The 14,481-nt window shown below is 42.8% G+C and overlaps 1 protein-coding gene across 3 annotated transcripts in view; it reads right to left on the bottom strand.

The window, feature by feature from the left end:
- Positions 1-14,481, bottom strand: part of NSUN4 (NOP2/Sun RNA methyltransferase 4) — a 42,673-nt gene that overhangs the window by 1,982 nt on the left and 26,210 nt on the right. Inside the window, exon 6 of one of the 3 annotated variants that reach the window (XM_036848202.1) lies at positions 4,410-4,564. The exons of 1 other annotated variant lie outside the window; for it this stretch is intronic. In XM_036848202.1, coding sequence (XP_036704097.1) covers positions 4,546-4,564 — 19 coding nt within the window. In that variant the 3' untranslated portion in view covers positions 4,410-4,545. Of the gene's footprint in view, positions 1-4,409; positions 4,565-8,215; positions 9,429-14,481 lie in introns of those variants that run through there. One more of the 3 variants, XM_036848184.1, reaches the window with a different exon arrangement.

Raw genomic sequence — 14,481 nt, 5'->3', positions numbered from 1 at the left:
TAATTCAACACCACACCATTCCGTGAGACAAAACAGCACGTGCCTGCCCTCAGGTGGTGCGTGTAAACTAGTTACTTGTATTTGCAGTTGCTCAAGCAGGCCCTGGTGGGTTTCCTGAGCAGTATCAGGGTCCTCCCCCACTAGCTGGTGACCTTGAGCAAGTCATCCTTATGTATCCTCAGCTGTCAAGTGGGAAGACAGGTAAATACCTTGCCAAGTTCGGTTGGAGGCAGGGGCAGGGCAGAAAGGATGAGGGGTAGAGCATGCAGAAGGGGAGGAAGCTTCTCAGATTCCAGAGGGTTTGAAGCCTGTCTTTGTTCTGGGGGTGAGAAGAGGGAGTGTGCCCCCGTTCTCAGTAACTGCTCTGCTTTGTTTTCTTTCACTTCTGTGAGCCTTTCCTCAATACAGAAGGGGAGGGCAGGGGCAGGGCACAGCCTGGCTCCAAGGAACTTACAGTTCCACAAGTGACACAGGATACCGCACTCAGAAGCACTACCTGTGGGGCAGTTTATAATTTTCAAAGCACTGACAGGTCTTTGACCTCAGCTGACTGAGCTCCCCAACCACCTCAGAGGCCCCCTACTCTTACACTCTCCCCAGAGGGAGGGGAGAGTTTGTCTCCTATGGCAAACGATTCCAATACCACAGCTTTCTATGTCTCCGCTCTTTGCAAAGAGCTCCTCCCTTCAGAAGGGAGCTATTTCCCCACCCCTGTAAATCTGGGCTGAACTTTGTGACTTGTTTTAACGATCAGAATGCAGTGCATGGGATGTTGTGTTAGTTCTGAGCCTAAGCTGCAGGAGAATTGTTTTCTCTCTCCTGGAACCCTGCCACTGCCATGAGAAGAAGTCCAAGCTAGCCTTCCAGAGGATGAGGCCATGTGGAGTAGAACCTCAGCCAGTTGTCCCTGCTCAGGCCCTTACACAGGTGAGAACCCAGCCAAGATGAGCAGAGCCACTTGAATGCAGATACATGAGTGAACCTAGCCAACCAACAGACTCAGAATAATAAATGGTTGTTTAAATTTATTTGTTATTTGTTTAATGGTTGTTTAAATCACTAATTTTGGGGTTAGTTTATTACAAAGCAATAGCTAATTGACATACCTCCCAATCCCCATGGCCCAGATGAATAACTGAGGCCCACAGACAACCAGGGACTTGCTTAATACTCCATAGTGAATGAGGGCCCACTGTGAGTCAGACCTGGATCTTTGAGACTCACTGCTACCTCTTTAACAGGGATACACACATCTAGACTTTAGAACTGTTATTAAAAGTTCCTGGGCTTCCCTGGCAGCGCAGTGGTTAAGAATCCACCTGCCAATGCAGGGGACATGGGTTCGAGCCCTGGCCTCGGAAGATCCCACATGCCGTGGAGCAACTAAGCCCGAGAGCCACAACTACTGAGCCTGCGCTCTAGAGCCCGCAAGCCACAACTACTGAACCCACATGCCACAACTAGTGAAGCCTGTGCGCCTAGAGCCCGTGCTCCGCAGCAAGAGAAGCCACAACAATGAGAAGCCCGCACACCGCAACAAAGAGTAGCCCCCGCTCACCGCAACTAGAGAAAGCCCGGGCGCAGCAACAAAGACCCAACACAGCCAAAAATCTTAAAAAACAAATTTAAAAAAGAATTAAAAAAAAATTTCTTGTATTAAAAAAAAAAAGTTCCTGGTCGTTAGCCTGGAAACACACCAACCACATCTCACACTTAATCTGTTTTCCTCAACCTGTTTTAACCCATGTCATCCTTTGGATATACACAAAATGTTTTCTCCCTCCTAAATTTATTTGAAACTGTGGAGTAAGTTTCTTCACCATTCTGCCCCTGAGTTTCCTCATCTGTAAAATGGAGGTATTGTACTACCTCATTGGTTATTGAGAATTAAATGAGTTAATTTTAGTAAAGTATTTAGAACAGTGCCTGACATATAGCAAGGGCTATATAAAATAAAATAATAGAATAAAATAATGTGACTAAAAATGAGCCATAGCAATAGCAATTTTATTAGGGAAACATTTTAATTTTGATCCTGAGAGCTACACATTATTCACTTGGCTCTGGTGACATCAATATGAGTACTGAGTCAGCTTGTATGCCATAACCTTTGTATCCAAGACGGTGTGGAAGAAAACATCTCATGGGTGGCAAACCAGTTTTTGAAAACCAGACATGCAGAAAAGCACATGCCTCCCTTCTCAAGAAGCATCGGTAGGACATCATTACATATTCACCTCGTACTTCACAGAGGGTATATTCTTGGTAGGTTGTGTATAAATCAAATCTTAACATAAATTTATTTAAAGAACTCATCTGGGGAACCATTCTGCAAAGTGAGGATGGCTTTTGTAAAATCAGTATACCTTTGAGGGACATTCAGAATTTTGACTAGAGGTAGACAGAACTTCTTTGTGTCTAAAACAAATCTTCCTGCCCAAGGTTCCCTCAGGTGACTCTGGTCCTCTCTAGGGCTGCCTGCTACTGAATCCTGATACCACCCAAAGAGGCCTCTTGCCCTTGGCTCTCTAGGACTGGAATTTTTGCAATTCCTGGCTCTACCAAGGTGAATCCCTTTGAAACCAGAAGGTGTGGGGCCATTGTCCTCAGTGACTCTGATGTCACTATGCTGACAGTCTGGATATTCAGCTACCAAGCTCTCTGGCTTCTGCTCAAGCTGGCGACAACCTGCTTACAACTTCCTTCACAAACAGGGGCATCTAAGAGAGACAGAGCCCACAGTTCTAGTGGATGCCCTCATCTGGTTCTGTAAGTTGGGGGAACAGACGGGTAGGGTTAAAACTCAGTATCTAACGACTCTGGCAGACTGTCAGAATGAGCATATGTACAAAGGAAGGTCCTAACTCATTTCTCGGCCTTCCTCAAACACTTTAGGTCCCAGTATTATTCTGTGCCTTTGAACACACTTCCCTTGGCCTCTAATGTCCGATGTTCCTCCAAAATCTTCACCCCAACCCTGCAACACACTGCCTGGCAAACTTCTATTCATCCTTCAAGACCCAATTCAGAGGCCTCAGGTTCCAGATGGCAGATGAAGCACATGCATTTTGCAGATGAAGCACATGCATTTACCTTCTTCATTAAAATAACAGAAAAACATATTTTTAAAAGAATAACAATAACAAAAAGAATAACAGAGGCATTATTGGTAAACAAACAAACCCCCCAAAAAGTAAAATTCTTAGAAGATAGAAAGCAGGTGATATCAAATTGAAGAAAAAGGAGAAGCAGTCTAAGACACCAGAGGGAGCCAGGGTCTTCCCCATGAAAGACCTGGGGAGGGTCCAAGCAGGAATGGGCAGTGAGGACAGTCTTGGGAATATACAGAGTACTGTTTTGGAACTGCTGTGACTTTGGGGCTGTTCCCTGCCCCTTCAATAAATAAAATAACAGTCCAGATTCGAGTGTGATGAAATACTCTCTAAATGAAGTGCCCCAGTTTGGGAAGGGCAACCACTAAGGGAATCAGGGCTTGCGAGGAACAGAACAAAGAGGAACTGTGTGACTCTGGTCCCCTAGAACAGACAAAGAAGGGAAAAAAGAGAAAGGGACAGTGACATTGTAGGAGTCCCAGCCTACCTGCCCACTTCTTGGTCACATTCCGTCTCCTGACCAGTTAACCTTCTGAGTCAGGGGAAAAGCCTCCTGGGAGGTAAGACCAACACAACTCAAGAAGAAAGGCATACCACCAGCCACCTTTCTTGACTAATAGTTTGTTCATTCATCCATTTATGCCATCAGGAGCAGAGGGATTGAATTCATCATACCCCTCAATTCACAGGACATTATCATCATTGATCCATCCAAGCCCCTCTCATATACTATCTGTTTATTTTTTATCTTTGCTCCCCAATCTTATCCTCCCTCCACCCATAAGCAACTCATAATTTAATGCCTATCTTTTTGTTTGTATATGATCTTTTAAAATGTGTTGTTTTCTATGCATATATCTTATAGCTTTATTGAGATAAAACTGGTGCATAATAAACTGCACATATTTAAAGTATACAGTTTCATGAGTTTTTTACATATGTATATACATGTAAAATCATTACCATCATCAAGACATCCATCATCCCCAGAAGTTTCCTCATGGTCCTGTGTAATCTAGCCTTCCCCTAGGCAACCACTGATCTGCTGTCACTATAGATTGGTTTGCATCTGAAATTGTCTATTTTATTCTCTTTTGTTAAAAATATACATAAAATAGATAAGCAACAAGGATTTACTGTATAGTACAGGAAACTATATTCAATATCTTATAATAACCTATAATGAAAAATAATCAAAAAAAGTATTATGTACATATATGTGTGTATATATATATATCTGAATCACTTTGCTGTATACGTGAAAGTAACACAATATCGTAAATCAACTATACTTTGATTAAAAAAAAATCAGTAAGAAAAAAAATAAGGAGCTGATCCATGCCCTCTGGATAGGTCAAAAGAGACCAAGGTAGGAACTTCCCTGGCGGTCCAGTGGTTAGGACTCCGTGCTTTCACTGCTGAGGGCCCGGATTCAATCGCTGGTGGGGGAACTAAGTTCCCGCAAGCCGCGCAGCCAAAAAAAAAAAAGAGAGAGAGAGAGAGACCAAGTTATACTTCAGTAACAACACAAAATCTCAGAGGCTGAACACGGCAGTTATTTTTCACTCTCGCCCCGTGTCTAATGCAGGTCCACAGGGGGTTCTGCTCAACAGAGTCACTTGGGCACTCAGGCTGATGTAAGTTCCGTCTCAACATATGTTTCCATGGTCACTGTGGTGGGAATGACATGGCAAACCTGATGTTCACTCTCAACGCTTCCATCCAGAAATGTGGAAGAAAGACACCACTTCTACTAATATTCCATAAAGCAAGTCACATAGCCATGCCCAACTGCAGAGGGAGTGGGGAAGGCAACCCTTCTGAGGAAGAGGAGTAACCTTTCCTTCAGGATGAGGAGTAACTAGCTATCTCTGAAAAACCCTAATGCCTACCATACGCAAAAAATTGATTCCATGACCACGAATGAATTATGGTTGTGAACCACAGTCCAGAAAGCACTAGTTTAAAGGTTTTCTATTGATCTGCAATCTGGCTCACTACAACTTTCTTCTACTGACCCCAGCCCTACTGACCCTGGAGACACTCAAAACACACCTGCACCCCCTGCCTCAGAACAGTCCTATTTAGATGCAGGCATCTCTCATTCTCTCTCTCTCTCTCTCTCTTTCTCTCTCTCACTCTCTCTCTCTTTTTCAGCAACAGAGACATCAGCGGTTTAATGGATAGAGGGAGCTTACATGTCTGTGCAAGGTCCTGGAGCGACACCCCTCTGCAGCGGGGCTGGACTTGGCGGGGCCGGACTTGGTGGCAGTCTTCACTCCCAGGGGTAGGTGTAGGTTACCAGTTATAGGGGGAATTGATGTTAGGTTGGCTTATTGGTTACCAGGGAAACTAGCAGAAGGGCACACCTCTCACTACCCCTATGATAAGCTATCACGGTGGCTAAAGTTAGAACAATCATTAGCTGGGGCCTGGGGCAAGCATGTAGGAAGGTCAGTCAGATGAGTAGGGTGCAGGTGAAGCAGGCACTGGTCGAGCAGGGGATGTATAGAGAGCAAGAGAACAGCTGTCTCTTGGCTTAATGCTCCCAGTTCTTCTTCCCAGGATGGAACTTTCAGTTTCCTCTCCATCCTGGTCACTCCCCCAGGTACACCTGACTTTGCCAGTGTGCCTCCTAGTGGGTCACCTCAAACTTCAGTCTGAACAGCAGGGAATTCAGCAGCTCCCTTTACTCAGAGAGGGGAGGGCTGAGGAAGCTTAAGTATTGGACTGACCTTCAGAAGCATTTTCTGTTGAATCAGTTATTTAACTTCCTCATTCAGCAAATACTATTGATAACCATACTCCCAGTGGGAGGCCCATGGAAATCTGATCAGGTCACTTTCCAGCTTAAAACTCCTGCAATGGCTTCCAATTACTCCAAGTACTCACTCCTTCAGAGCCTGCCAGCCCTGGTGCAGTTGGCCTCCGCCTGTTCTCTGACCTCATATTTCACAAGCGTCCCCTTCTCTCTGCGATGCAACATACTAGACCTCTTTCAGGTCCCGGAATTTATCTCTCCAGCCTCAGGAGCTTCAGTCACACGGCCTGTTATCTCTGCTGGAGGACAGCCCTCACACACACACAACCTCCTCCTGTGCCTCACTAATCTAACTCCTCCTCATCCCCAGGTCTGTTTGAACACGTCTTCCTCCAGGCTACGTTAGGTCTCCCAGGTATACGCACTGTACACTTCTCTCAGTACTTTGCTCACTTGTAATTTAGTTGTAATTCATCTGTAATTTCTTATCTATCTTTCCCACTAGATTGTACATCCCTTGAGAACAAAGACCTTGTGCATTCTGATCACCCCTCTCTCTAGTATCTTGGATGAGGCCTAGCACATATGAGATACTCAGTCTGTACTCATGCCTTTTATGTACCAAACATATTGGTGCTGGGGGGTTAGAGATGCAAGATACTAGCTTCCTGCCCCGAATAATTCTCAGTTTGGGGATGGGGTGAGGAGAGAAAGCACACAAGGGAAGTGTTATACTCATAATATATACAGAGGGCTGGGGAAGCACAGAAAAGGGAACAACTCAGTCTGCTTTAGAAAATCAGAGAAAGCCTCCTGGAGGGGGTGGAAATCTGGGCTAGCAAGAACAGAGAGAAAAGGGCATTTAGACAGAGAAGACAAGGTGTCATGATACAGAGGCACCAGGGGACAGGTTATGCTTGGGATACACAAAGAACTTGTGAGAGAAGGGAGCACTGGAGGATAGCAGAGATAGAATCAACAACCAGGGGCCAGGGCAGAGTTTGGACTTGATCCTGCAGGCAATGCAGAGAGAACAAAGGATAGTAAGCAGGTAAATGACAGTCAGATTTGGGTTTTCCACACGTGTCAATTATTTGTTGCTGTGTAACAAACCACCCCCAAAACTTAGTGGTTTAAAAACAACCATTTTGTTTACTAATGATTCTGGGAATCAGCAAGCTAAGCTGGTCTTGACTGGAGTCACTCATGCAGTTTGGGTCATTTAACCACTTAATTGAGGTTAGAAGGTCTTAGCTTGGTGTCCCTCACATGTCTCCAGCTGCTAGCCTGGGCTTCTTCACATGGCAGTAGAAAAGTTCCAAGGTGAGAGTGAAAGCTGCAAGGCCTCTTGAGGCCTAAGCTTAGAACTTACACAACATTCATTCCACCAAATTTAAATGGTCAAAGCAAATCATGCAGTCAGCCCAGATTCAAGGGGTGAGGAAAGAGACACTGTGTCTTGGTGAAGGAAGTGGCAAAGCCATAATGCATTGGGACAGGATGTGAAGTTTAAAATTTATAATACCGAGTATTAGCAAGGATGTGAAGCAAAGTACTCTATCTTTGGGTTGAATCTCCATGATCTGTGTGGGGAATCTTGGCTGTGGGAGAGCTCAGACCTTTTTTACGCTACTCTGGCCATGTAGTCAAGCCACACACATGTAACCAGTTAGGCCAGCTGTAAACCGTCGGTAAATAAAGTGACCTTGGGAGTCACCAGGGGAGCTTCAGATTTAAATAGCACATTAGAAATACCAATGCCCTTACCTCGGCCAAGAGTGAAAAAACAGACATCCAGATAAAGACACAAGCCTTCGCAATCCAGCTGTAAATCAACTCTCTCTTCCATAATGTGAAATTCTAGAATAGGCAAAACTATAGTGACAGAAAGCAGATTAGTGATTACCTGGGACCAGGAGTGGGAGAACGGGATTAAGTGCAAAGGAGCACAAGGAAACTTTTTAGAAGATGGAATTATTTTCTATATTTTGATGGTGATGATGGCTATACTATTATAATGAATTATCAAAATTCATTTAAATGGTACATTTAAAATTGATACATTATATCGTATGTAAATAATAACAAAAAAGAATAAAGTTTTATTTCTAAAGGGCATCATGCTACATTTAATCTTTGGGACTAAACTTTTCATTTAATATATTTTTGCTAAGAATCATTCATATTGTTATGTGTTATTGTAGCTCATTTGTTTTGACACCTGTATAATATTCCATTGTGCGAATATTCCATTTTATTTGTCCACTCTCATAGGCATTTGGGTTTGCTTTTGTGACCAGGGCTGCTATGAACATTCTTTTTTTTTTTAATTTTTTTTTTTAGTTTTTTAAAAATTTATTTATTTTTGGCTGCGTTGGGTCTTTGCTGCTTCGCATGGGCTTTTTCTAGTTGCAGCAAGTGGGGGCCACTCTTCATTGCGGTGCGCGGGCTTCTCATTGCGGTGGCTTCTCTTGTTGCGGAGCATGGGCTCTAGGCACATGGGCTTCAGTAGTTGTGGCACGTGGGCTCAGTAGTTGTGGCTCGCAGGCTCTAGAGCACAGGAGCCACTGGAGCCACTAGACCTCTTCCCAGCCACATTTGGGAAGCAGTGCTGTTGACAGCAGGAGGAATGGCTGGAATTATTCAGCTCAAGAGAGCTTTCTCAAAGTAAGTAAGCAGATTATTATGCACTGGCTTAACATTTTAGTTACTTGTTTCTTAAATTAGATCATGGGACATATGGAGAAACTTGGTAGGCTTGTTTAAGCCCTTCGGCTGCTCAAGACTTATCATGCAGAACTCTCACCTCAAGTGTGAGATGGGCTCTGTAACCAGGCTGAGGTCCTGCGCTTTGGGTACCTGGGTACAAAAGGAACTAACACTACTTGGAGTGACGTGAGACCCCCCAACTACAGTCCCAGCTCCATGGAGCTTCAACAATTTTATTGGCTAAATGCTTCTTCCCAAGTTTACAGCTTAAAGAGTGGCCCTGCTCACAGGTTCCTCCTCCTAAGCCCCTAATGGGGCAGGAACCTTTAGCACAGGCTCAGAGTTGGGGAGTAGGGGTTGGAAGTGGAGTGTAATAAGTGAGTTAGAAACGTGCTGATGCTCCACAATTGGACAGCAGGACAGAAAAACTCTTACTTCCTACTGCTGAAAACTGTCTATAGAAAGACTTGAATGGGATGGAGACAGGCCAGAGTGCACCTCTGCCACTGGTCTTCACAAGAGTACACCCTTTGTCTTCCTACAACAGGACTTCAGGAACAGGGTGATGCTACGTCATTCTACACATTTTGCAAAAGTACATAGGCCCAAAATTGGCCATGAGGTTTGGGATTACCAGCTCCCCAACCTGGCAGGACGGGAAGAAAGAAAATGTGTCCATGAAAAGCTTTCGGAAGTGAGTCAGGTCTTCCACATGAACCTTGATGCCATATTGATTGGCCAGGAGCTCGATGGTGCCTTGCACCACATACTCATTCTGTAAGTGTGAGAGTGAGCAGGTGGAATAGACAACGTGGCCTCCTGGTTTGGTAGCAAGGAGTCCAGCCCTGTAACCAGAAAGAGAGAGTAGCAGTGACTAGTAAGCTTCCCAGAAGTAGAAGCGCATCAGAAGAAGCTGGAAGGATAGGGGAGTGTATTGTGGGATGGGTAGCTGTGTTAGCCTCTGAAGTGCCTTCCACACTGACACCACCTGAAAGTTGTTCTCAAAGCTGAGAGCAACCCAACCTTACTCCATGGGCTCTCCTCCAAAAGTCCTCTTGAAATGGTCCCCTGATCTTTGACTCTGGTTGTAAACCAAACCCTGATGCTGGATATGGACTGAGTCCTTACCCCAGCTCTACAGAGCCTTAACCTCAGTAACTATTTTTCAAAACTGTGCTACTCAGGGAGATCAGCTCGGTGCTTTGTGACCACCTAGAGGGGTGGGATGGGGAGGGTGGGAGGGAGGGAGATGCAAGAGGGAAGAGAAATGGGAACCTATTGTATATGTATAACTGATTCACTTTGTTATAAAGCAGAAGCTAACACACTATTGTAAGGCAATTATACTTCAATAAAGATGTTTAAAGAAAAAAAAAAAAAACAAAAAAACAAAAAACCTGTGCTACTCACTGACATGGGGACTAGCATAGAGGTAAAAGTGAATCTGTGCAGCCCATCCTGCTATGCATGTCCTACCACACAGTCTTTTCTTTTTTTTTAATTTTATTTATTTATTTTTTATACAGAAGGTTCTTATTAGTTATCTGTTTTATACATATTAGTGTATATATGTCAATCCCAGTCTCCTAATTCATCGTATCACCACCACCACCCTCCCCGTCGCTTTCCCCACTTGGTGTCCGTACGTTTGTTCTCTACATCTGTGTCTCTATTTCTGCCTTGCAAACCAGTTCACCTGTACCATTTTTCTAGATTCCACACATATGAGTTAATATACACATATATTGTTTTTCTCTTTCTGACTTACTTCACTCTGTATGACAGTCTCTAGGTCCATCTATGTCTCTACAAATGACCCAATTTCGATCCTTTTTATGGCTAATACTCCATTGTATATATGTATCACATCTTCTTTATCCACTCATCTGTCAGCATTTAAGTTGCTTCCATGACCTGGCCATTGTAAATAGTGCTGCAATGAACACTGGGGTGTATGTGTCTTTTTGAATTATGGTTTTCTCTGGGTATATGCCCAGCAGTGGGATTGCTGGGTCATATGGTAATTCTATTTTTAGTTTTTTAATGAACGTCCATACTGATCTCCATATTGGCTGTATCAGTTTACATTCCCACCAACAGTGCAAGAGGGTTCCCTTTTCTCCACACCCTCTCCAGCATTTGCTGTTTGTAGATTTTCTGACGATGCCCATTCTGACCGGTGTGAGGTGATACCTCACTGTAGTTTTGACTTGCATTTCTCTAATAATTAGTGATGTGGAGCAGCTTTTCATGTGTCTCTTAGCCATCTGTATGTCTTCTTTGAAGAAATGTCTATTTAGGTCTTCTGCCCATTTTTTGATTGGGTTGTTTTTTTAATATTGAACTGCATGAGCTGTTTATATATTTTGGAGATTAATCCTTCGTCTGTTGATTCGTTTGCAAATATTTTCTCCAATTCTGTGGGTTGTCTTTTTGTCTTGTTTATAGTTTCCTTTGCTGTGCAAAAGCTTTTAAGTTTCATTAGGTCCCATTTGTTTATTTTTGGTTTTATTTTCATTACTCTAGGAGGTGGGTCAAAAAAGATCTTGCTGTGATTTATGTCAAAGAGTGTTCCTATGTTTCCCTCTAAGAGTTTTATAGTGTCTGGCCTTACACTTAAGTCTTTAATTCATTTTGAGTTTATTTTTGTGTATGGTGTTAGAAAGTGTTCTAATTTCATTCTTTTACATGTAGCTGTCCAGTTTTCCCAGCACCACTTATTGAAGACACTGTCTTTTCTCCATTGTATATCCTTGCCTCCTTTGTCATAGATTAGTTGACCATAGTTACGTGGGTTTATCTCTGGGCTTTCTATCCTATTCCATTGATCTATATTTCTGTTTTTGTGCCAGCACCATATTCTCTCTTTTTTTTTTTTAATTAATTAATTTATTTATTTTTGGCTGCATTGGGTCTTCGTTGCTGTACACGGGCTTTCTCTAGTTGTGGCAAGCGGGGGCTACTCTTTGTTGCGGTGCACGGGCTTCTCGTTGCGGTGGCTTCTCTTGTTCCGGAGCACAGGCTCTAGGTGCGCGGGCTTCAGTAGTTGTGGCACGTGAGCTCAGTAGTTGTGGCTCGTGGGCTCTAGAGCGCAGGCTCAGTAGTTGTGGCACACAGGTTTAGTTGCTCCGCAGCATGTGGGATCTTCCTGGACCAGGGCTCGAACCCGTGTCCCCAGCATTGGCAAGCAGGTTCTTAACCACTGTGCCACCAGGGAAGTCCCACCATATTCTCTTGATTACTGTAGCTTTGTAGTATAGTCTGGAGTCAGGGAGTCTGATTCCTCCAGCTCCGCTTTTTTCCCTCAAGAAAAAAGATTGCTTTGGCTGTTCAGGGTCTTTTGTGTCTCCATACAAATTTTAAGATTTTTTTGTTCTAGTTCTGTAAAAAATGCCATTGGTAATTTGACAGGGATTGCATTGAATCTGTAGATTGCTTTGGGTAGTATAGTCATTTTCACAATATTGATTCTTCCAATCCAAGAACATGGTATATCTCTCCTTGTGTCATCTTTGGTTTCTTTCATCAATGTCTTATAGTTTTCTGAGTACAGGTCTTTTACCTCCTTAGGTAGGTTTATTCCTAGGCATTTTATTCTTTTTGTTGCAATGGTGAATGGGATTGTTTCCTTAATTTCTCCTTCTGATCTTTTGATGTTAGTGTATAGGAATGCAAGAGATTTCTGTGCATTAATTTTGCATCCTGCAACTTTACCAAATTCATTGATTAGCTCTAGTAGTTTTCTGGTGGCATCTTTAGGATGATCTATGTATAGTATCATGTCATCTGCAAACAGTGACAGTTTTACTTCTTCTTTTCCAATTTGTATTCCCTTATTTCTTTTTCTTCTCTGACTGCTGTGGCTAGGACTTCCAAAACTATGTTGAATAATAGTGGTGAGAGTGGACATCCTTGTGTTGTTCCTGATCTTAGAGGAAATGCTTTCAGTTTTTCACCACTGAGAATGATGTTTGCTGTGGGTTTGTGGTATATGGCCTTTATTATGTTGAGGTAGGTTCCCTCTATGCCCACTTTCTGGAGAGTTTTTATGATAAATGGGTGTTGAATTTTGTCAAAAGCTTTATCTGCATCTATTGAGATAATCATATGGTTTTTCTTCTTCAATTTGTTAATATGGTGTATCACATTGATCGATTTGCGTATACTGAAGAATCTTTGCATCCCTGGGATAAATCCCACTTGATCATGGTGTATGATCCTTTTAATGTGTCATTGGATTCTGTTTGCTAGTATTTTGTTGAGGATTTTTGCATTTATATTCATCAGTGATATTGGTCTGTAGTTTTCTTTTTTTGTAGTATCTTTGTCTGGTTTTGGTATGAGGGTGACGGTGGCCTCATAGAATGAGTTTGGGAGTGTTCCTTCCTCTGCAATTTTTTGGAAGAGTTTGAGAAGGATGGGCGTTAGCTCTTCTCTAAATGTTTGATAGAATTCACCTGTGAAGCCATCTGTCCTGGACTTCTGTTCGTTTGTTTCTTTTTTAAATTAATTTATTTTATTTATTTTTTTGGCTGCGTTGGGTCTTCATTGCTGTGCGTGGGCTTTCTCTAGTTGCGGCAAGCGGGGGCTACTCTTCGTTGCAGCGCGCAGGCTTCTCATTATGGTGGCTTCTCTTGGTGCAGAGCACAGGCTTTAGGCGCACAGGCTTCAGTAGCTGTGGCACATAGGCTCAGTAGTTGTGGCTCGTGGGCTCTAGAGTGCAGGCTCAGTCGTTGTGGCACACAGGCTTAGTTGCTCCGCAGCATGTGGGATCTTCCCAGACCAGGGCTCGAAGTTGTGTCCCCTGCATTGGCAGGCAGATTCTTAACCACTGCTCCACCAGGGAAGTCCCTGTTGGAGGATTTTTAATCACAGTTTCAATTTCATTACTTGTGATTGGTCTGTTCATGTTTTCTATTTCTTCCTGGTTCAGTCTTGGAAGGTTATACCTTTCTAAGAATTTGTCCATTTCTTCCAGGTTGTCCATTTTATTGGCATAGAGTTGCTTGTAGTAGTCTCTTAGGATGCTTTGTATTTCTGCAGTGTCCATTGCAACTTCTCCTTTTTCATTTCTAATTTTATTGATTTGAGTCCTCTCCCTCTTTTTCTTGATGAGTCTGGCTACAGGTTTATCAATTTTGTTTATCTTCTCAAAGAGCCAGCTTTTAGTTTTATTGATCTTTGCTATTGTTTTCTTTGTTTCTATTTCATTTATTTCTGCTCTGATCTTTATGATTTCTTTCCTTCTACTAACTTTGGGTTTTGTTTGTTTTTCTTTCTCTAGTTCCTTTAGGTGTAAGGTTAGATTGTTTATTTGAGACTTTTCTTGTTTCTTGAGGTAGGATTGTGCTGCTATAAACTTCCTTCTTAGAACTGCTTTTGCTGCATCCCACAGGTTTGGATCGTCATGTTTTCGTTGTCATTTGTCTCTAGGTATTTTTTTATTTCCTCTTTGATTTCTTCAGTGATCTCTTGGTTATTTAGTAGCATATTGTTTAGCCTCCATGTGTTTGTGTTTTTTACGGTTTTTTTCCGTGTAATTGATTTCTAATCTCATAGCGTTGTGGTTGGAAAAGATGCTTGATTCAATTTTCTTAAATTTACCAAGGCTTGATTTGTGACCCAAGATGTCATCTATCATGGAGAATGTTCCATGTGCACTTGAGAAGAAAGTGTAATCTGCTGTTTACGGATGGAGTGTCCTATAAATATCAATTAAATCTATCTGGTCTACTGTGTCATTTAAAGCTTGTGTTTCCTTATTAGTTTTCTGTCTGGATGATCTGTCCATTGGTGTAAGTGAGGTGTTAAAGTCCCCCACTATTATTGTGTTACTGTTGATTTCCTCTTTTATAGCTGTTAGCATTTGCCTTATGTATTGAGGTGCTCCTACCTAGG

Source organism: Balaenoptera musculus, chromosome 1, assembly GCF_009873245.2.
Source record: "Balaenoptera musculus isolate JJ_BM4_2016_0621 chromosome 1, mBalMus1.pri.v3, whole genome shotgun sequence".
Lineage (NCBI taxonomy): Eukaryota > Metazoa > Chordata > Mammalia > Artiodactyla > Balaenopteridae > Balaenoptera > Balaenoptera musculus.
Note: the sequence above shows the minus strand (reverse complement) of the source record. Positions and strands in the feature narration are given on the sequence as shown.